This window comes from Pangasianodon hypophthalmus, chromosome 4 (genome assembly GCF_027358585.1).
Source record: "Pangasianodon hypophthalmus isolate fPanHyp1 chromosome 4, fPanHyp1.pri, whole genome shotgun sequence".
In the NCBI taxonomy this organism is placed as follows: Eukaryota; Metazoa; Chordata; class Actinopteri; order Siluriformes; family Pangasiidae; genus Pangasianodon; species Pangasianodon hypophthalmus.
Window position 1 is genome coordinate 20354734 of NC_069713.1, and position 22765 is coordinate 20377498.

The 22765-nt window shown below is 37.0% G+C and overlaps 1 protein-coding gene across 1 annotated transcript in view; it reads left to right on the plus strand.

The window, feature by feature from the left end:
- Window positions 1–22765, plus strand: part of LOC113539894 (B-cell scaffold protein with ankyrin repeats) — a 42195-nt gene that overhangs the window by 10102 nt on the left and 9328 nt on the right. The window contains exons 4-7 of the mRNA XM_034303403.2: window positions 358–496; window positions 1650–1792; window positions 2271–2385; window positions 5854–6050. Of these exons, the coding sequence (XP_034159294.2) occupies window positions 358–496; window positions 1650–1792; window positions 2271–2385; window positions 5854–6050 (594 nt within the window). The remainder of the gene's footprint in view (window positions 1–357; window positions 497–1649; window positions 1793–2270; window positions 2386–5853; window positions 6051–22765) is intronic.

A 22765-nucleotide genomic window follows, 5' to 3' on the forward strand; every position in this document is an offset into this window, starting at 1 on the left:
AACATTCAACCACTCATTCTTGAGATATCCATCACCTAGTGGTGGTGACATAAAAATGTAATAATAAGCAAATTGCTGCTGATGGAAAATAACCTTCAGGGTGATAAACTTCCGATTGGTAATGTCATTGCTTGTGCTCCTATAACAGTGTGTCCTAAAGTGTTTTATTACATACATGTATTGTATAACCATGCACAACAGGACAGTAATAATATGAAAGGTTAAGATAACAGTGATCAGTAGAGAAGCTGGGTTACTGAGCCATCATGTTGAAACTGTCGGCTTGTAATTTTTGCTACTATAACCCTAAATTTATTCAACATTGTGCAGCTCATGCCTTGATCTCCATCTTTACAGAATCCTGGGGAGGTGTTCCTTCTCCTGCGGCAGGCCATAACCAGTAACGACTTGGAGGTGGAGTTCAGTGGGAGCAAGCAGAAAGTGAGAGTAAAGCCAGTGAACTGGAATGAGAGCACTCTTAGTGTGACTGCTGCAGGTAAAGATTTATCCTAAACTTACCAAGAAATGTATTTATAATGAAGTTCAGTTACTTCTCGACGAGCAGTACAATAGGAATACATAGCAATTCTTATACTGTTCAATCTGTGCATACTGAATACTTTGCATTTTGTCCATCCATTTTTATTCATTTGTCTTTGTCACAATCCCTGTGTCCATATATATAATATAATATAATATAATAATCATATATGATATTACACTGTAAAATATTTACTGTAAAACTTATAGTAATTTACTCTCAGTAGAGTTACCAGTAAAGTACTGTAAAGTCAAGGTAAATAATTGTAAAACATATTTACAGTAAAAACTATACTATATTCACAGTTAATAGCTGTATGTTTTACAATATTTTACAGTATACAAATTTCCCAGATAGATTTTCCTGTCATTTACTGGCAGCAGATTGCATTTACTATCAATTCTTTTAAACATAATTGCAGTATAAAGGAAAATATGAGATTTTAATGCTGAGATTTGAATTTTTGATCTGTAGCTCAAATCCTTAACCACTGAGTCACTCGACTAACTTGCGCAGCAAGCACATCTACCATTGAAGAGACACAAACTAAAATATGAATTTCAGTATGTTACTAAACTTTTTACTAGCATATAAACTTACATCGAAGAAGGTTTGGTTAACATTTACCTAAAATAGTCACTAAAATAAAGGGCACAAAAATTAAACTGCTAATTTAAATTCTGTTTATGTTGATGCAAAGACAATCTTTACCATTCCCATGCCCACCTAATACATTAGATATCCCACTATGCATTGTGTTTTCTGGTATTTTACTGTAAACCAGGGCACTGCTCTAATTGTCCAATTGTTTACAGTACAATCTTGTAAAATAATAAAACAGTATTTTGCTGTAAAACAAATACTGTAAAGGTACAGCATTTTTACAGAGATATATGCACTCTGCTATGGCCAATAAACTGATGCTAATTCTGTCATCATCCTCTAGAATATTCATAATAGGTCCTAATGACAGAATCAGTTTACTGTTCATAAAAGAGCTTAGGTTTATTCTTCTCATCCTGAATGCTGCTGTCAGTTCTATAAGCAGAGAAATTTGATGATGCATAAGGTTTGTTTTAGTCAAGATTATGGTAATTGCATGTTACAGAATTTCCTGCTGGAAATGTGGCTGTAACACTCTACTGTGGAGGTGTAATGAAAGGCAGCACACACCTACACTACTACAACACTATGGGAGAGATTTCCCGCCTGCTCAAGCAGGCTGCAGACCCGATGAACTTCATGTGTCAGGTACACAATCAGCTTGAAACACATTACAAGCTTGATTAAGCAAACACCGGGGACTGGTGATCAGTGCCTGGTGCAGGTCAAATACAAACTGCAAACACACCAATGGAATCTTCATTTCAAATAGATCAATATGTTAATTGTATATCCAGGCTATGGCAGATTTATTATAATGATCATGTATGTTTTCATTGGTCACATGGCATTTCAATCATTTTTACTCCTGAAATAAGTCTATCATGCCATTTGTTTTTCTTTTCTATAGTTTTTTTCCCCACATGTCTGCTTTGATTCCTATTAAGAAGAACAGAATTTGTAGGGTAAAAAAACTATTTTGCAATGTCAGAGTCTCTATAAATAATTTAAATGAGTTATGATATTCCAGAAGTTTTATGAAAAAGCAAGGTGGAAATCATTAAGCTTTCCTCTTTTTTTTTTGCCCATTTGTTCATGTGTTTTAAATGAACCCTATTCAATTCAGGCTTTTCAGTCGTCCTCCTTAGAGAAGCTGGATCACATTCTAGCTACATGTGTGTTGAAGAAGATGCCTACCGGAGGTTTCCAAGGACTGCAGAATGATCAGACTCTAACTGGAGGTAAGTGATTCTCTGGGTCTGAATTACTTCTAAAAGCTGATCACAACTCAATTCACCAGAAGCCAGAACTGAGTTTTAGCTAGAAGCAGCTCTCACTGATCCCTGACCTGCATGTACAGGTACCTCATTTCTCATTCTGTTAATGAATAAACCATAGAGGAACGGCATCCAGCTCACAAAGGTACATTAGTTTTGGTGTTTACCACTGATGTGTTTTTCACAGCAGGGCCAAGAGCACTAAAACACACATTAATACTAACAGTAATGAAAAATTGTTATTCTTATAACAACAGGATATGATAAATGATCTCCTAGCTCTTCTCACCTCTTCATAAAATTATGTTATATGGAAGTATGTCTCAGACATATGACAAGGCCAACCATCAAGCCAGAATGGAAATGCTGGTTTGAGATTCAAAGTAAATGCAACAGAAAGCAATATCTCTTCTCTTCCAAGTAGAACTGAAAAGGAACTTGTTGGCACTGGTGAAAATGACAAGTCGATCATTTCACAGTTCATCATTTCTAAAGAAAAATCAAGACGAAATGGGTTTTACAGAGTGTTCTACCATGCTCCAGTCACAGAATATTAACTTCATCTAGTCCGCTTCTGCTGTTTTATCTTGCACCAGATGGAGAGACAGCAAATGAAAGCGTGGATAAACAGCATTTTAAAACTATAACTTGAGAAACTCCTAACAATCCTTTCTCAATTTGCTGAGAGCAAATTATTGCTGGTGTGTCTGGTGTCGACTGGCCCAAATTACTACAGATTGTTCCTCTGTGTCGAATCTATTTCCAGGGAAAGGGCACAAGAGTTGGATGACCCCACGCAGCCCCTATCGCTCACTTCTCCTTTCTCAAACTTTTTCTTTCCATTTTTCCCCTTTTCACAGAGTCTGATTGTTCAGTCGCCATCTGTATCACTTCCTCTGAATGCCTTTCTTGTTCATTCTAAGCCACTCTTTCTCTTTCACATTCACAAGCACACACTCATAGACACTCACCAGCTTGATGAATATTTAGAGTTCGCTCCACTTTCCCAACAGGGTGTCTGAAAGCAATAACAGTCTACTTAGGGAATGCGTGCCATTTAATTTGACCTTTGGTTCTGCTTCACTGATGTTTGATATGTACATCTCTCTAAGATCTTCCTCTGTACTGAAATCTTGGGAGGTAGCTCATAATGTGATATTTGTTGGGTTTTTAAACCTTGCGTTACAGTTGCAAATAAAAAGGATATCAGTTAGGCAAATAAACTCCTATTGAAATGGGATGTAATGTAATATGATGTCAGAATATTCAGTTAGCTTTTTTCTGTGAGAAACAATTCATCAGACATGTCATAGTTAAGATAAATTAAATGTTTGAAAAAGAAATACAGTCTTTATCTAAGGAAAATAAGGAAAAAAATAAGATGTCATGACAAAATAGTGATAAAGATAGTGATATTCCAGTGTTTTTTTAATTAAAGACAGTCATAAAGCTGACATTTTCATACATATATTACAGATTTAATTTTGTATGAAAGAGATGAGCAATAACTGTTTGTCCTTAAAGCTTTAAAACTTTGACGATTTGCCTCAATGATAGATCTTTCTTTGTCCATTATTGTTTAACATTTCAAATTAAAGTCAGCAAAGCTTAGGTTGACATTCACAAATCATTTTCGTGTTACAACATTAGTCTCAGTCGCAATGTTCACATTTCTTCCTAATTTTAGGGAATATTAGTCACGAAACATCACCTTAAGCCATCTGCTCTGTGGTGCATATATCTCAGCTGTTCAGCAAAGACTAATCTTCATAAAGTCCTCATTCACAGCTCTGTTGAAATGCTAATTACATTTTTGAGTGGCCAATGGGAAAAAAAATGCTATTGCTATCCACTGATCACCTTTCTAGATGTTGCACAATTAGCATCTATATTGTACATCTATATAGATATTGTACTGTATCTATATTGACTTATTATTGTACCCAGTGATCAAAAATTGGAACTACAACAAACGCTAATAGAGGTCGTCTTGGGCAGTAATCACGCTGCCCCATCCTCAGGAGGGGAGCAGTGGACAGGACGGTTACTGACAGGGTTGCCTAGTTTGTATATTTGTATTTTTTTTGTGCCAAATTTGGCTAGTTTAAAAAATAAATCCTCCAAAAAGGACTCCATGGATGTCAAGATCTTGCTTTATAGCAAACAATTTGCATTAAAATAACAGATAGCTTGCAGACAGTGTGTCTATGATTTACAGGACCATTTCTATTTTAAGATGCAGTATATTGCAAAGAGTGGGAGAAGGAAAGGGGGATTATGGATTGGATCATGTACATACATCAGAAATGTGTCGGCACCACAGTGACCTTATTTCCTACGCAAAAGCTGAGAAAAAGAAAAAAAAAATGTGTCTTCGTTTTCCAATGCCTGAATTTTTTGGGCTAGTTTCAGCTGTGGTTTTCGAAATGTAGGTGGGCTGGAACTTTTTGCTAAAACCTGGCAACCCTGTGTAATGATATTAGCACTTCTGTGTGCATCTCGCATCTCTCAGAACAAGCTGTTAGACTGTATGCTGGATGACTGTATAATGTCAACCTATTACAGGGTTACTCTAAAAACTCTCTAGATAGTGGTCTATAGCATAATCGCATGTGATAGCCTCTATACTTAATTTCATTTGAGGCTTCGTCGTTATTAATGTTGTCCTGCCCTACTAAAATCTATGGTCTTGAGCTGCTGCTGTGGTGGTGCTTTATGAATGCTACACCTGATCTTCAGCCAGTTTTAGTGCAGAATCTGAAAGTTGGTCCTAAATAACCCAGAGCGGTTTAGAAGTTGGACCCTGATTGATGGCGTAATCAGTTCTTCAGTAGTCAGGTATTGATCCTGTGACCAACAAATGATTGTCGATACCTGCCTCTGAGCTGTCTTCTACAAACAGTGCCTGTCATTACTCACGGTATAAGCTGACCACAGCCTACATGAAATGAATTTTCTTCCTGTTCAAAAAGTTACTTTCAGAATTATTTCTAAAGCACAGCTGACAAACCTTTAACCAGAATAGTCTTACAATAAAGTAAACTTTCGAATCTGAATATGAGGCAGTACAAAGCCTACTGATAAATAATGTATCATCTTTGCCTTCAAACACCTACACAGTGAGTTAGAGCTAGGACTCCACAGCTAAAGCCATGGTGTAACGTAACCCTTCATATAGCTTCCAAAGCAATGAGAGTCTATCAATTTTGTTTTATTTTTGATTCTGTGTTTGATACTGCTACCACTTATTTTGTCTTTTTGATACTGCTACCACACGTCTATTTCTGTGGGCCTTCAAATCTGCTCACGATTTAGATCTCTATGCTTTTAGATTTATTTATAAATACATTTCTAGACCATACTGAGGATGCAAACATCTTTAGCCATTCATTATACAGTATAAGAGCATTAAACTGGCATTGTCATCTGCAGTATCCCACTCAGAGGACATCCCTACTCTCCTGCACTTTGCGGCGCAGTATGGGCTGAAAGATCTGGCCAGCGTTCTGCTGCAGTGCCCTGGAGCTCAGCAAGCCATGAGAAGCACCAACTGTTTTGGACACACACCTCTGGTGCTAGCACATGCGAATGGACACTCACAGCTCCACATCCTCCTGCAGGAATCACTGGTGAGTTCTGCTGGAAATTGTAGCTGTAGGAAGTGCCATTTTAGAGAATTTAGAGATCTTAGTAGCTATTTTATTTATTTATTTATTTATTTTTAGAAACAAATGTCTGATTGCGACAGACAGACAGAAAGAGTAGACAGATGTGTGTGGTAAAAGTTAAGAAAAGTACACAAAGTTTCTGGAGAAACAGGATGTTTCAGACAAAATTCCTTCATCTACTGTGCAAGAACAGTGCTTCTGTGGCTATAGGAGGAGAAACCATGAATAAATATATATTCATATTAATTATTAGTAATACAAACATTATTTAAGGATATAGTCAAATACCCACTGACATATATTATGATTTATCCTGGCAAGGATGTGTGTGTGTGGTCTAGAAAGGAAATTTTTGTTTTTCATGTCTCTGAAAACACTGGGGGGAAAAAAACCCAGGGCTGCTGGGAAAAGAAGTCATTTTTGATTCAACAAAATATAACAACAAACAGCAATTTGCAGAACATAACTTTATTCAAGAACTTTTGCAGTTCATTGACTGAGCAAGCTAGGGAACTATCTTTTAAAAGAAACAATGTTTTTCCCAATTCAGGGCACTGTTGATTATAGGTTACAACAATAGCCACCTTATAACATCAGATTTACTTAGTTTTGGGGTCTGTTAATTTCCAGAATGATCAGAAAGCTTCACTGGACATGCTATCCAATAATGTGGAAAAACAGAGACCAAAAAAAAAAAAACCCATGTATAGTGCACCTATTATTCAAATCTGTATTTGTTTATAATATATTATCTGTTCATTCTGAATATTACATTCCTAGTGTGTGCACACAGAATGTGTCTGAGTGCATATTTATAAAGACCAGTCATTTTACCCTTTAATTTCATTTTATTACTGACAAAATGACTTCATAAACACGCTCAAAAGGGACAGAGGGACAAAATGACAGGAATGAGAGCAAGCCTGTAACAAGCATACCCTGCTGACCTTAGTCTCAAGGGGTTTATAGCTGCCTGCTTGAAGGCAGCCTTACTAACTTTCAAGCCATTATTTATGGACTTCCTCCCCCATCCTTCAGGCTCCTCAGTGGTTGTAAATACCCGGCTCAGGTGGATTGGGGTCAGCTAGCAACCACAGTCGAGTCACTGATTTGTTTAGGCATATCTGCAGCCAAAGGGATGTTAATGTGTCCAGAGAAAATGTGTTTTTTTTAAATGTTACCCTTGGGAATGAGGTGAGGAAAGGAATCGTGTTGGATTTATGTCTTTGAATGTCGTTGTTTCTAGGGTTGGTCTTGTGATATACTTGGAGATCAACATACCAGTAAACCTAGTCTTATATGCTGGAACATTAGACTCCGAGGAGAACAGTTTGTTCTTTAAGATACCCCTTTCACAGTAATGAATTAAAGCACTGGCTGGGCCAATGCAACAATTATGAAACCTTGCTGATAATATTTCAATCCTTCTGCTCTGTTTAGGTCTAAATGAAACATTTTAATTGCTTACCAAATGTGAACCAATATTAAAAACTACAACTCACAGATTAAAAGAAAAAAAATGTGAATGTGAATGTTTTCTCATTCACAGTGGTGCATTATGGTGAGTGCTGGGAGGGTCTGAGAAAGGAGTCTGGAGAATGTTAATTACAAGATTATGCTATAATTTATTTTTTTTGTATGAATGAAAGCCTGTTTGCATTAAGATCTCCAATAGCACCCAGATGAAAACACAAAGGATGTTTCAGTATGCTGCATTTATTCACTAATGGTAAGCAATTAACAGTTATCAGTCAATGTATCAGTGAATGCATTAGCCAGGCTCTGAGGAACCAAGTGTTCTGCTGCTTTTCACAATAGTCTCATTAAAAACAGCACAGTACAAACCTGTGTGCAGCAAATGCACCTCATTGTAATCATTATAAAGGCACATGGGTATGATAGTAGCAAAATGTTTGATACATTTGTGCTTGGGTAAAAATTAATAGCTAGTCTTTTATGAGATTATGAGAATAGCCATGCCCAATGCATTACTGCGTGAGTGAGTACATACGTACATTATCGTGTGTGTGTTGTATATCACAGATTGAACATTAAACCTTGCCAAACATACAACATTCCAAGAGGATTTTAAAATTTTACAACACTTTGATGTTACAAATGAAAATAAACTACACTAAAACTGTGATGCATTCTGAGATGCTTTACTTGTTTCCAGCAAACGATTGGAAATTACTGTTTCTTGTAGCATTACAGTACTGACTGATTTTCAACCATTTTCTCCAACCATGTGTTGATGCGTAGATGGATGTGTGTTTTTGTGTTGTGATTTTTGTTCTGATGCAGTAAAAAGCTGCACTGTCTTCATAGTACTTCTACAATATTAGAAAATGTTATTAAGTTATTATACAAGCTATATTGATTATTACAGTAAGATACAATGCATTAAGATACAATGCAATAACAACTTAACTGATGCTACTCTAAAATACAAGTATAATATTGTATTTTGTCAGCATTATTGTAGGTATTACCCGAATTCCTGTAGGTATTATTCCAAAATGGAATTTCTAGACAAAAGTATCTGTCCTGTGCATGATTGACATTGTATTAAGCTGATTTTAAATGTCACAGGTGACTTGGTTTCTTCAGGACTGTTTCTACAGCATTTCTTCTCAGAGTGACATTAATGTCTTTCCCACAGTGCTATTGAATTCTTGACACTTATTGCATGTGATTGATCAGAAGCTGTTGATTAATTTTCTAAATAACAGTATACCTCTGACAGTAATGCTGGCTGCAATTCAAATCACAGGTTAATATTAATGCACTCGTTCTAATAAATTATGGTGGATGCACCACAATAATCTAAGCAAGCAGAAATGTGTAATCGTTGATATGATGAAGCTTTCTGAAAGATGTTTATTTAACATTTATGGAAGGAGTCTCGAGTGTCAGTGCTTTACAACAGTCAGTAATTTTTCTGCTGTGTGAGACTATGCTCAGTAACATGACAAGCTGTGGGTTTTATATATATATATATATATATATATATATATATATATATATATATATATATAACAGGAAATGACATGTCTCACAGATGTTCCACATAATTAAATGTAACTATAAATGGTTAAAAAGTATGAGGTTCATAACAAAGTGTAGTTAGTTCATTAGTTCATAACAATTTTACTCATTTTTACTCAAATGTAAATTGCTATAGTATAACCAGAATAAAACATGCAGGTACAGCAAATGGATCACACCACCATCATTGATTCTTTCCTATAGCAGGATGCCTCATTGTGTTTTAATTCCTTAGTTGATAGATTTTGCCTGACAACCCATGCTCTTGCTCAAGTAATATTTAACCCCCAAAGGAATCAGGATACAAATAGAAGCAAATACTACATCTAATGGCCAGTGCTAATTCTAAAGACAAACTACCACACAGTAATCATTAAGTCAATCGGAAGACTTAGCTGGTAGTTTACTGCAGATGCTGTTTAAGCCTAGTCTTGGAATATAATTTCCACTGGAAATTATGATCATTGATTCTGTACTTTAAGACTAGACTTTTTGCCATGAAACTCCTTCTGAGGGATGTGTTCTATAGTAAAACCCTTTTGTTCAGCACAGTTTTGACCCTAGAGAAATATCCATATCTGTCAGCCATCAGTGTGCTGGGATGTGTGTGAGTCTGCTGTCTCTGCTCAATCTACAACAGGGCAGAATTTGTTCCAGATGTACTGACTCAGGCTTAATTACAAGACATTGCAGATAAGGAGTAATTTCATTTGATTTCTCAGGTGGTTTGACTCACAACATCCACGTTTAGCTCTTTTGCTGAACAGCGTTTAAAATGCACAAATCTGAACTTTCACCTATTTTTTGAAATCAAACCATATGATGTAGTACGAGAGAAGTCCTGCAATCCACTTGACAGATTTTTAAGCCTTTTGAGGGATATGAGAATGTAATAAAAAGGCAATTAGGAATGAATGCTGATGACTATGTAGCTGACTTTCCTTAATAACAATTGAAAAAAAAATCTTTTAATAAATTATGCATTATCATAGTGGCCTTTTTTTAATATAAACTAGTGCTCTGAGAAAAATGTGAAAATTTATATGGGTATGTCAGTGTGACAGAATATGTTTTGTTAACATATAAACTTCACCCAAACCAGAATCTTATGATATAACCCTACCTTCCGTTACGCAATACATGATTTATCACCTTAAAGCTGGCATGTCCACAGAGCTTAATACCACCTTCATGCTAAGAAATGAATTTAGCATAAGCCTCCTACAGGTGCACTTCATCTGCAACACTAACAAGCTTTCAGTCCACCCAGAGAATTCCAAACCTCTAGGGAATGAAAATGAGAGGACTTAACCTAATCCCCTCTCTGCTCTGGTTGTTATGTGACGGCTGTAATCATGCCTGTAAAATTGGATTAAAATTGACTGATAGGCCTCACCTAGCTCTGCAATACATCTGATATATACAAGAAGAAATATAATATAATGATGGAATCTCCTTATTGGATCAATTTCCTTAGGTGGAGATGAAAAGAGATTGATATCCTCAAGAGCCTAATAATGGAAGTGCAATATGTGACCTAGATTTAATATATTAAAATGTTCGAAAGTGTTAATCAGAAGTGATAAATGACCGTGTCAAACTGGGTCAGAGCTTATATACCTCATCACTTCCCAAGCATATAAATTATTTGGTGTCATATATTATTTACAACAGTTATATGCTCAAAAGCAATCAATATTTAATGAACGCATCAATATATGTTAATCATGTAACTGCGCACAAAAACTTTCCAACTGCATGTGAACAGAGCCCAGTGGCTTCTACAGGAGGAAAAAAATCCGTCCTACCGGTGGCAAAGACAGGAATTTATTGTTGAGGCCCTATACATACACCATGACATGAATATACAACTTCTCAAACAGACAACAAGGCTTCTATAATGCAAAATAGCTACTACAAACATCATAATAACATGGTATTAGAAGACAATTTATGACCTGAAAGCAACTACACAGCCTCTCTCATACATACAGGAAACTGTATCTGATTACCATTTTTTTATTTCTCTATCAGTATCAATTATTAATAATGATAATTATGTAAAAATCCATTGCATGGTCACCCAACTGGTGGGTGATGTATGCTGTAGTACAAGCAGTTTTAGACCTACTTTTATAACCATATGTTCTGATTCTTTCCAACTGAACAAAATGGCTAATCAGTCTGTCTGTGTGGGCGATATTGAGTTAGAGTGGCTCGTATTTCATACACTATATGGCCAAAAGTATGTGGACACCTGACCATGACAGCTATATGTGCAAGAAAATAGATGATTTTTATTGGTTAATCCTGTTTCTCACCATAGCAGCTGATTAAACAGACTAGGGCAATTAAATGTGGAGGAACTGTAATGCTTTCTTGACGTTTTATGAAAATCATTGTGGTGCAGTTATTGTGCAAAACAATGTTATTTGACACATACAGTATGTATATAATCATCATCGCTGTATGTGTTTTGTGTTAACCATCTACAATAAACCTGAAATCCCCCACCCCAGCTCTGCCTCTGGCATTTACTCATCTAATTAACATGATATGCTTCACAAGCAACAATGCTGAAGAGGAGAAAATGAATTAAGAAAAGCTCCTACTTTACTCGGGTGCCATTAATTTGCTACATTATCATCTCCTGACCTCCTACTCTCCCTATTATCCTTCTTTGTTGACATTATGTAACAATGTCCAGTTTTGGGCAGCATACTGTAATGCTGTAATTAGGTTCAGTGGACTTGTTAATAAAGTAATTCAGTTTTGTAGAGCTGATTGTTAGGCTTTTACTGCTTCACTGAATGGAATTGGTGCACACGGGAATCTGATTAGCAGTTACCCTATTTTATTTTCTGCAACATAGCCACACTGAAAACCACGTCCAGGAAATGGCTTTGTTTGAATTCACTCTTGGTAAATTATTCTGTTTTTAATATAGACTTCCAACTGTTAATAGTATGTAACACATAATAACGCCAATGCAACCATTCATCAAGGAGAAATTAGACTGTAAAATCTTAAGTCAAAGAGGATGCTTAGACTTGGTCTATGTTAACATGAGGTTCATCTCTTAGTTGGATTTTGCTTGAATTTATAAAAATAAGTCTTGAGAAAAAGGATGAATGCTAACCCCGCCCCTACGACTATCCTTATCCTTTACATCTTTTCATACAACTTTTAGCATATCTTGCATATCAAGTCTTGCATATTTGCAAGCGTGGACAAATGTTGGTTTATTAACTATATGAAAAGGGAAAAAAGATAGCTTCTAATTATTCTGTCTTTGGGCTGTTTACATATTTTATACCACAGTGCTGTTGGTTGATTTATTTCCAGCTGCAAGGTTTATATTAATACAATCCTTCTAATACATTATCATTCTAACTTACTAGAAACAATAATGTATTCAAATACACAGGGACTTCTATTCTATTCACATTCTTCTATTCTTGTATTCTAACTTACACAGGGACATGTATGCTGGTCACTGGTTTGCAAAAAAAAGCATCGATATGGTAAAGATTTCTATGACAGAAACTAACTTGTTTCACAGATTTTCCACAGCACTGCAACTATCAACTGATTAAAAAAGTATGATGTATTCTTTAATTAATAAAAATGTTGATTGTTGGCAAAATGCTATGGTATAAGAAGAACAAAACATAAAATGGTGCATGCTCTTATTGGAAAATAATTAACTTAGGGCTCAGCTTCACATCACACCTACCATGTCAGGTTTACCTCGCACTTCTGTGGTTGGGGGTTCAAATCCCGCCTCTCGTATGTGTGTGGAGTTTGCATGTTCTCCCCGTGCTTCGGGGGCGTGCTTCGGGGGCGTGCTTCGGTGGCGTGCTTCGGGGGCGTGCTCCGGTTTTCTCCCCCAGTCCAAAGACATGCATTTCCAAATTGTCCGTAGTGTGTGAATGTGTGTTCCCTGCCTTGTGCCCTGAGTTCCCTGGGATAGGCTTCAGGCTTCCCCGCGACCCCGTGAAGGACAAGCGGTTGGGAAAATGGATGGATGTACTTACAGTACATGTATATCCCAACTCCTACTGATCATCGCTCTCTCTCCTGTTCACAGCTGCCTGTTAGTGCAAATGTCTGATCTCCACTTTTCTATTGTTCTGTAAATCATTCATCAAGTAAAAAGAAAATACACATACAACAATGTTTAAACTTCTCTATAAATATTACCATGTCATTGAGATACAGTAAGGTCACTTTGAGCGTTGTTGTTATGCCCTTGTGCAACACATTTAATCCTACATTGCTCCAGAGGCACAACCACTTTCAGCCCTTCCCTTCCTACTGGGGCCTCTAAATGTGACTATGTTGCCTGGTCAAAAAAATCCCCAGTCGACCACACGAATAACATGAGGCCCATTCTCAAGAGTTTGGCCTGCTGAAATAAACACAGTTCTTATTGCTCCTGCTAACATATGAGGCAAATCATGACATCCACTTAAAAGGTCAGCATGGCTTAATGGGGTAATTCTATTGTGAGCAGGTTACATTTGGTCTCGGGTCTTATTTCAGCTTACGCTCATAAACATGTCATCTCTCTTCCTTTGATGAGGCTGCTGGAATCATATTGGGACAACCTTCAAACACCATAAAAATTTCAAATGACAAAATGGCAGTGGCTGTTCAAACAAGTAAAGTGCTGAGACGTCGACCAGTAGTTATGTTAGGAGTTATTTTTAATTTTTTTTTTTAAGTAAGCCATTTGAGATACTGACTTGCTTCACTGGATGGCTGATCACTCGATTTGTTTTATCACGTTGCTAATGGCAGAGCACAAGTGGCAGCACTGGTGAATGCATGGTGTGATCAATCACTGGGTTTATAAATAGATTAACTCAGGCATTGGGAGTTACTTTACCCAGCCAAATTGCAATCCATAGGCACCCTCGTGCCAGTGGAAGCGCTCTAAACAGCTCTTTGGCAATAGCAGCTCTGAGTCTGATGAAACCAGGTGCAAGAGCAATCAAGCGCGGTAGCCATTCTGCTCCTCTGACAGCATGCAGCTCTTCCTGTGACCGTGGCTACAGCACATCGTCACTTAAAGTTTATGGGCTGATGATTCCTTTATTTGAAATTGATCTCCATTAGATGGCATTAAAATTGGACATCTAAAATTCTTTAAAATCCTGCCATCCTGACACTGTTTGTTTAACAAGCTTGAGTGCTTGTTTACTCTTCTTATGTTGGAGTCATGGTGGTGCATACTTTACGTATTCATGATGATGACCTTTCTTCAGTGTATGACACTCAATTTATCTTCCAAGCCTTTATTACTCTTTGCATTTGATCTACTTTAATGTCAGTCAGTGGATCATGTTTCATACCTTCATCCCAAGCCCCAAACAAATAAGATGTAACGTTGGTCATCACAGCATCTCCAGTCTTAGCTTTTTCAGCCTGTTTCTCCTCCCTAAATCATTTTGATCCACTCCTCGTCACTCTCCTGGCTGGCAGACGTCTGTAACCACAGCAACACTGACTCAGATTGTGTAGCACAAAGCCTGAATTCTGGAGGAGAGCAGATTAAGTGTTGAGCCCAGAGATCTTTTTCTCCCTTTTTTCCAGTGCAGGGCTTAGCTTCCCTACCGGATGTCTAGTAGGTTCACTTGTTATTTGTTTCCCTGTTAAAAGGTTCAGTGATTTTTTCCCTCTGTGTTCCTTTGTGCTGAAATTCTGAAATTATATTTTCTAGGCTGTTGAATAAGTCAAACAACATGATTAAATACTATGCAAGCTAAGGTCATTTTCACACTTGAGTTTTTTTTTTTCTGGACCCTGGACTTTTGTGAAAGCTGTTCTTGAGCTGTTTTGGAGCAGTCCACAGAACCAATCCTTGGTCCTGGTCCTGGCTCGCTTCAACGGGCCCCTGGTGATGTCTTCATCACGTGGGAAAGTTAACCATGATTGCTTTAACTTACTTTACATTTATATTTTATATAATTTTTATAATATTTTTAACTTATTTCTTCCTGTTTAAAGGATTGTGATGGTGCGGAAAGGGTTATTATGGCCAGCAGAGGAGGTGGAATGCCTTAGTGATATATAAAACGAGACTTTCATAGAAGTGGAACACTGTAATTAGCTCACCTACTGTATATGATGTGAGTGCTTGCTCTGAGAGCATCATGAAAAATGCATATTACGTGCCGGCCTACATGGCTAAAAGTCTGCTTGTAATGAGAAAGGCCCCTCATTTGCAGGTATTCCTGCATGATGAAATGTCTTGCATCTAGTACTGTTCTTCGCTACTTGGGTGTGTCTACCAAAGGAAAACTATATTAAAACAATAAAACAGATGAACCTAGTGCCTTCCATATTGCAAACCTGCCTGCACAAAAGTGACGCATGGACTCGATCCACAGTTAGGAAGGAATTCTTCTGTATTAAAGCAAACCTGCAAACTCATCATGGGTGTGGACTCGAGGATTCAGGCCAAGTGTGAAAGATCCCTAAGTTGGGTTTTGCCTGATAAAATGCCCACAGCTAATAGTCTATATCTCAGGAAAGATTATAAAGGAGTCAAGAGGGAGTCTCTGTTAACATGGATTCCGTAATATTTATAGTAACACCTTACTTAAAGGCAGCATTCATAAGGCTACTGTACATGACATAAACCTTCATAAGCATTTATCAAGGGTTTTTTTTTTCCAGTGGACATCATAAACTTTGAGTCAGTGACATTTGGTAATAAGGTTATATTATGACACGTTCTGGGCTGATGTTATGTAAGAAAGTCACAACTGACTTTGTAACACAGTGTACTTCTGGTATGTCAGAGTCACATAATGATTATAATGTGACATGAAAGTTCATTTAAAAATTTAACGTGTTAAGCATGATAATTATTATTACATTGTGTCAACAGATTTATGTATTTCTCTTGCCCTTAAGTGTGATTTATATTTACTTAATAGAGTTTTTTTAAACCTCTAGCAATGGCATGACACCATAAGGACTAACTAAAAAAAGCACAATTATGTGTCATTTTCTGACTTTTCTGAAATTAGAGTGAGTATGATTTTGATGTTTGACACATTAACCAATCAACAAACACTTCAAAGCTTAGAAAATAATGAGTCATTGCTAACAATAACTGATTAACGTGACACACTGGCAACAATAAACCATGAGAAAAAAAATTAAATTAAGCAATTTTAATAATTAAAGGTGTCAGGTGGCTTGACATCAATTCAGCCCAGAAAGCATCATAAAGCAATCTTATGTAAACAAAAAACAAATTCATTTGACTCAGATCTGATGTTATCTGACATTAAAATGAATACAAGTAGTCTTTCATCAATGATAGCCTTGTGAACAATTTACTCTTAAGTAAATTGCTTTTGAATGTTTCAAAATCTAATTTTGGTATACACTGAAATGATATCAGGGTGTAGTAGCACAGCATGTACAGCTCCAGGATCCAGTGATGGATTGTGAGCTCAGGTTTCTGTCTATGTGTGATGTTTTGCATGTTCCTGTCTAATCCACATTCTCTGGTTTCTTCTCTCCACCCAAAAACATGCCAGTGAATGACTGGCTGCTCTAAATCGTTTGACTGGGTGAATTGTATGAATGAGTGTGTGAGTGAGTGCATGATGCCCTGCAACGGATTAGCGTCCCTTTCAGAGTGTATCTCTGGATAGGCTCTGCATCTACCGTGACCCTGACCAGGATAAAGTGTCTCCTGTAGATGAATGATTTCAAATAAGTGCCTTAATCACCCCATAATCATTTATATCTTATGTTTTATGTCAACAAACATAGCAACAAACAGTGATGTGTATAAGTATTGGCACTCCTTGAACTTCCCCACATTTTGTAACATTAAGATAAGATAAGATAAACTTTATTGATCCCACAGTGGGGAAATTCACTTATCACAGCAGCTCACAGACAGTTAAAGTGCAGGAAGAAAGAAAAGGAAGGAAGAAAGAAAAGTTAAAACTATAACTATATATGCACCCTTAGGAATAATAAAAGAAATAAAATTATATAAAATTATATAAAATTTATAAAAATATTGCACAGTATTACAACCTGGAATTAAAATGGACTTTACTCGGATTATACAGTATGTCATGAATCTATACAAAATAGCCCATGATAGTGTGTGAGGAAAAAATCAATATAGTTTGCAAAATTATTTACGGATAAGAAATGTAAAAGTTGTGATTGCATAGTTATTCAACTCCATTGCTGTAAAACTCCTAAACTAGCTCTGGTGCAACCAGTTGCCATCAGAAATCATATAATTACTTGAATGGAGTCCACCTGTGTGCAATTACATCATGTGATCTCAGTATAAATACAACTGTGAATACTTATGCAAGGCACTGTGTATCAAGAGACGTGATGGTTTTTATCCTTGAGAAAGGACGAAATGAACTATTCAGTGATTAGACTCCCCTCACTGAGGAGACTAAATGTACTGTAGGTTGTATGCAGGTTTCCTGGGGCATGTGGTATTACCAGACAGTGTGTTGAGCAAATATGTATTATACAGTCAGGTCCATAAATATTTGCTAATTGATGATGTTATTGTTATTTTAGCTGTCTAGCACAGTGCAGAGGAGTTGGTATTAAATAATGTACAGTATATGACCTCATATTGCATTTTCAGCTTAAATTTGAGGATATTTACATCCAAATCAGGTGAGTGTTATAGGAACTACAGCAATTTTATATGCTGCCCCGCCCCCTTTTTTAAGGGACCAAAAGTAATTGGACAGACATAATCATAAATTAAATGGACATTTTTAATACTTGGTTGCAAATCCTTTGCGGTCAATGACTTCCTGAGATCTGGAACCCACAGACATCACCAGATGCTGGGTTTCTTCCCTGGTGATGCACTGCCAGGCCTTTACTGTTCCCACTTGTTCTTGGGGTGTTTTGCCTTCAGTTTAACCTTCAGCAAGTGAAATGCATGCTCAACTGGATTCAGGTCAGGTGATTGCCTTGGCCATTGCAGAACATTCCACGTCTTTGCCTTAAAAAGTCTTGGGTTGCTTTGTCCATCTGCAGTGTGAATCTATGCAGATAATAAACACCTATACACACCAGAATTCATTCTGCTGTTTTTTTGTCAGCAGTTACGTCATAACTAAATAAAAAGGAACCAGCTGTATGGTGGGCAGCCATTCAGGCCCACAGCAGCAAGCTTCAGATAATGAATAGTGCCTTCCCTTCTCCATACTCTTGTCTTCCCGTCATTCTGGTACAAGTTGATCTTTGTCTCATCTGTCCATGGGATGTTTTTCTCTTCTTTTTTTTTTAGATGTTTTGGCAAACTCTAAGCTGGTCTTCCTGTTTTTGAGGCTTACCAATGATTTACATCTTGTGGTAAACTCTCTGTATTTACTCTGATTAAGGTTTCACTTGATTGTTGACTTTGACACAGATACGCCTACCAGGGAAAGACTTCTTCGGTCATCCATCACTGTTGTCCTCCGTGGTCTTCCAGGCCTTTTGGTGTTCCTGGCCTCACCAGTGCATTCTTTCTTTTTTTTAGAATGTACCAAAATTGTGCCACACCTGATGTTTTTGCTATGTCTCTGATGGGGTTGTTTTGATTTGTAGGCCTAATGATATCTTGCTTCACTGCCAGTGAAAGCTCTTTGAACTTTTTGACAGTTAACAGCAACAGATTCTTTTTTTTTTTTAAAAAAGTTATTCCTTGAATTGGTTTCTGACAAAATCTTACACTAAACATTTTCACTGAACATTTATTTGTAATATCTCCATTAAAAAGTAATTACCTGAGCAGCATTATTGGGATAGTTTCCTATTCATATAGAATAGTTTCCAGTGATGCTTTTTCATATGTATAGACTGGTTAAAAAAAACTGGTACAGGGGTAGTTCAGACCTAATAATGTAAACAAGACTTCATAAGAAATGATGCATGTTTGACACATGTTTGCTAATACCCTTGAAGCAGATGCATTAACAATGGACAGTTTGTCGAGCTCTTTCACAATGGGGTTAGGACAAATGTGCGTCTCCATAAAGTAGGAATTCATCAGTGTAACACACATGGCTCTGAGATTTGCTTGAAATTTGAATGTTAGCGTCTGCCATGTTAAAGTGTAACACTGGGCTCTTTCAGTTAGCACATGGTAGGCAAATGCAGTCTGAACTAACAGCACATTCTGAGTAGAAGCTTCTGCATGACATAAAGTACCATTGTTCCAGCACTGTGTCCTAAATGACACACTCAAAATATGAGCTCTCAGTGAACGGTCATATTGTGAGTCATATTCTTTTCTTTTTTTTTCATGCTAATTAATATACGTGCATATTAAATATTAAAATGCATTTGCACAGTGGTGAGCTTATCTATATGGTGTGAAACACAGTGTCTGAGAAATTACATTTGTTCCAGTTCATTTAAGCCATCATGAAATCCACACGCTTGATAGCGGGTTTCCAGAATATGTTATAGTCCATAGTTGCTCATATGCAGCTCAGCCAGCGTTCTCTTGATTTATTATGGTAGAAAAACAACAGGCAATGTAAACACGGAAGGAGGAACAAATATTATATGACATGGTTCAAAGAGTGTGTAGCACTGCATTTTGTTTATTCTGAAGACAGAAAGTACTTGGAAGTGTTCCCATTCAGTAAGGAAAAGCAAAGTTGCTTGTGTGTAATAGTATGTCTGTGTTTGCTTAATGCTATATTTGAGCTGCTCATACAGAAATATTCATTCTTAAATTTCAGGTATTCCATTTAAGCACTTAATTAACATTCATTAGGCTGTAGGCAATGTGAAATAAGTAATACATAATAATACATAATTTAACCCTTTGCAGACATTTGCCAAAAATAAAATACAAAAAACAAAAAACAAAAAAAAAAAACCAACAAAAAAAAAAAAGAAAGAAAGCACTGGTGAGCTCAACAACATCGAAAGGCTTGGAAGACCACGGAAGACAACTAAAGTGGATGATCGCAGAATCCTTTCCTTGGTGAAGAAAAACCCCTTCACAACATCAACAGAAGTCAAGAATGCTCTGGAGAAGGTAGGCGTATCATTGTCAAAATCTACAATCAAGAGACGCCTTCATGAATGTAAATACAGAGGGTTTACAACAAGGTGCAAACCACTGGTAACATTCAAGAACAGGAAAGCCAGATTAGACTTTGCCAGAAAACATCTAAAAAAGCCTCCCATGTTATGGAATAAGATTCTTTGGACTGATGAAACCAAGATTAACTTGTACCAGAATGATGGGAAGAGAAAAGTATGGTGAAAGAAAGGAACAGCTCATGATCCAAAGTATACCACATCAAGTGTCAGACATGGTGGAGGGAGTGTTATGGCATGGGCATGTATGGCTGCCAATGGAACGGGCTCACTGGTGTTTATTGATGATGTGACTGCTGACAAAAGTAGCAAGATGTGTTATACATGACCTTAAACATACTGAGAAAGCAACTCAAGACTTTTCGAAGGCAAAGAAATGGAATATTCTTCAATGGCCAAGTCAGTCTCCTGATCTCAACCCAATAGAGCATGCTTTTCACTTACTGAAGACAAGACTGAAGGCACAAAGACCCACAAACAAGCAGCAACTGAAGGTGGCTGCAGTGAAGGCCTGGCAAAGCATCTCCAGGGAGGAAACTCAGAATTTGAGTTTTGAGAACATGGGCTCCAGACTTCAGGCAGTGATTGACTGCAAAGGATTTTCATCCAAGTATTAAAATTATGGTTATATTTACAATTATGTCACTTTGTCCAAATACCTTTGAGCCTCTGAAAATGGAGGTACTTTGTTGAAAATGGCTGTAATTCCTAAATGGTAAATGCCATATTTTTGTGAAACCTCTTAAAATAAAGCTGAAAGTCTACACTTCAATCACATCTTGTTTGTTTTATTTCAAATCCATTGTGGTGGTGTATAAAGGCAAAATCACAAAAACTCTGTCATTGTCCAAATACTTCCGGACCTGACTGTATATCAGATATTTATGCAGATGTTGTCACACACATACAGTAGTTGCAAATATTTTATAGAACAAAGCCTGCAGGATTTCCATATAATAAAAGCATAACTAAACATAAAGCTATAAATATAATATATAGTGGCTATAAAGCTAAGGCATGGAAATGTGGTTATAGTGAAATGGATAGTCCCTAAATGCCCCTTGTTCCTCTCTAGTTTTTAAACATCTGTCATTTTGTTGACACATCATTATTTTTTTCTATGGGAGAAAAATAGTTAAATTATTCATTAGAAAGGCACTTGTGGAAAACCTGTTGTTCCACTCATGCCAGACATCAAAGTCGCCATCATTCGCATCTCCCTCGACTTGTGATGCGTAATTAGCTTGTCTTGTATATCTGTTAATCCTCGCTTTCTACTCTAATGAATATATTCATATCACAGAATGCTAATGTGCATTATCAATACTAAAGGGGAAGAGTGGAGGCTATTATTCAGAGTGAATGGAGCAGGTTGCTAAGGAACAGTGCACAGAGAATGGTAGCTGCAGGCTGAAACATGCGCCGTGGTAAAGTGCGTACTTTCAATGGTCCCCACTCATCAATTCACCACGCACTTTCTGCGTTTTGTGCAGAATGAATTTTCTGTAGCTGTGGTCAGTTTGTGTATGAGTGGTATGAATAGTCTCATTGTTCATCTCTCACTGTGTTGAACAACCAACACATAATCTGCTTTGAGGCAAATTGAGTTGTCTGCTGTTTCCACAGTGACCGGGGCCTTGCTTTGCACATTACTGGTGTGCTTCACGAAGTGATTCGGCAAGGCTGGCAAAACCGACAGGACCTTGAGATATAGAGAAAAAAAGAGCATCACACTTCATTTTAAATATCTCTCCTTTAATTGCAGTATTCATGACAAAGGCAGTTGTAACACTTGGCGAGCATGGAATCAAATCTTTGGCTGAGAATTACGGGCTAAATTACATGTTTGAACAGCCTGAATTACATGCTTGAATGGACTGTGTTTGCAAGCTGTGATTGATGAATTAGACACTTTCTGCTCTGGTCCAGACCACATCATTGGCAGACTCAGATCTCTTAGTAGTTGGTTATATCTCTCCTTGTTAAAAGGACAGATTTTGCTCTTTTCCTGATGTTTTTTAAATCTTAAACACAAATGTTAAGCCAATGGATGTAAAAATGTCAGAAAGGATCAAGTCTCAGTGCTTTAGTTCATTTTTGCCACTGAAAAAAAAAACGCATGCTGTTGTGGTTATGCTCAAATGCATGTAACTGTGTAACTGCTAGATAAATAAAAGCGGTGCATTCCTGCACACTAGGTCCGACTCACCCTAAGCGGTAGATTAATAATAGCAGCAATAATTCAACATGTTCATCATCAGGCATGGAGCTGTATTGTATTAATTAAAGTCAGATTATGCTTAGGTCAAGCCATCAGTGGTTATTATATGACTGCTTACATCTTTTTATTAGATGAGACTCATGAACTTAAAACTGCACCATTAATTAAAGGAAAAATCCACCCTGAACTACTTGCTTATTAATCTTCATAAATAATGTGATCTTAAGTGGTGTGGCGTTCAACATTTATTTTGGAATGAAATTCTTGACTTGAGTTGACTTTTTAG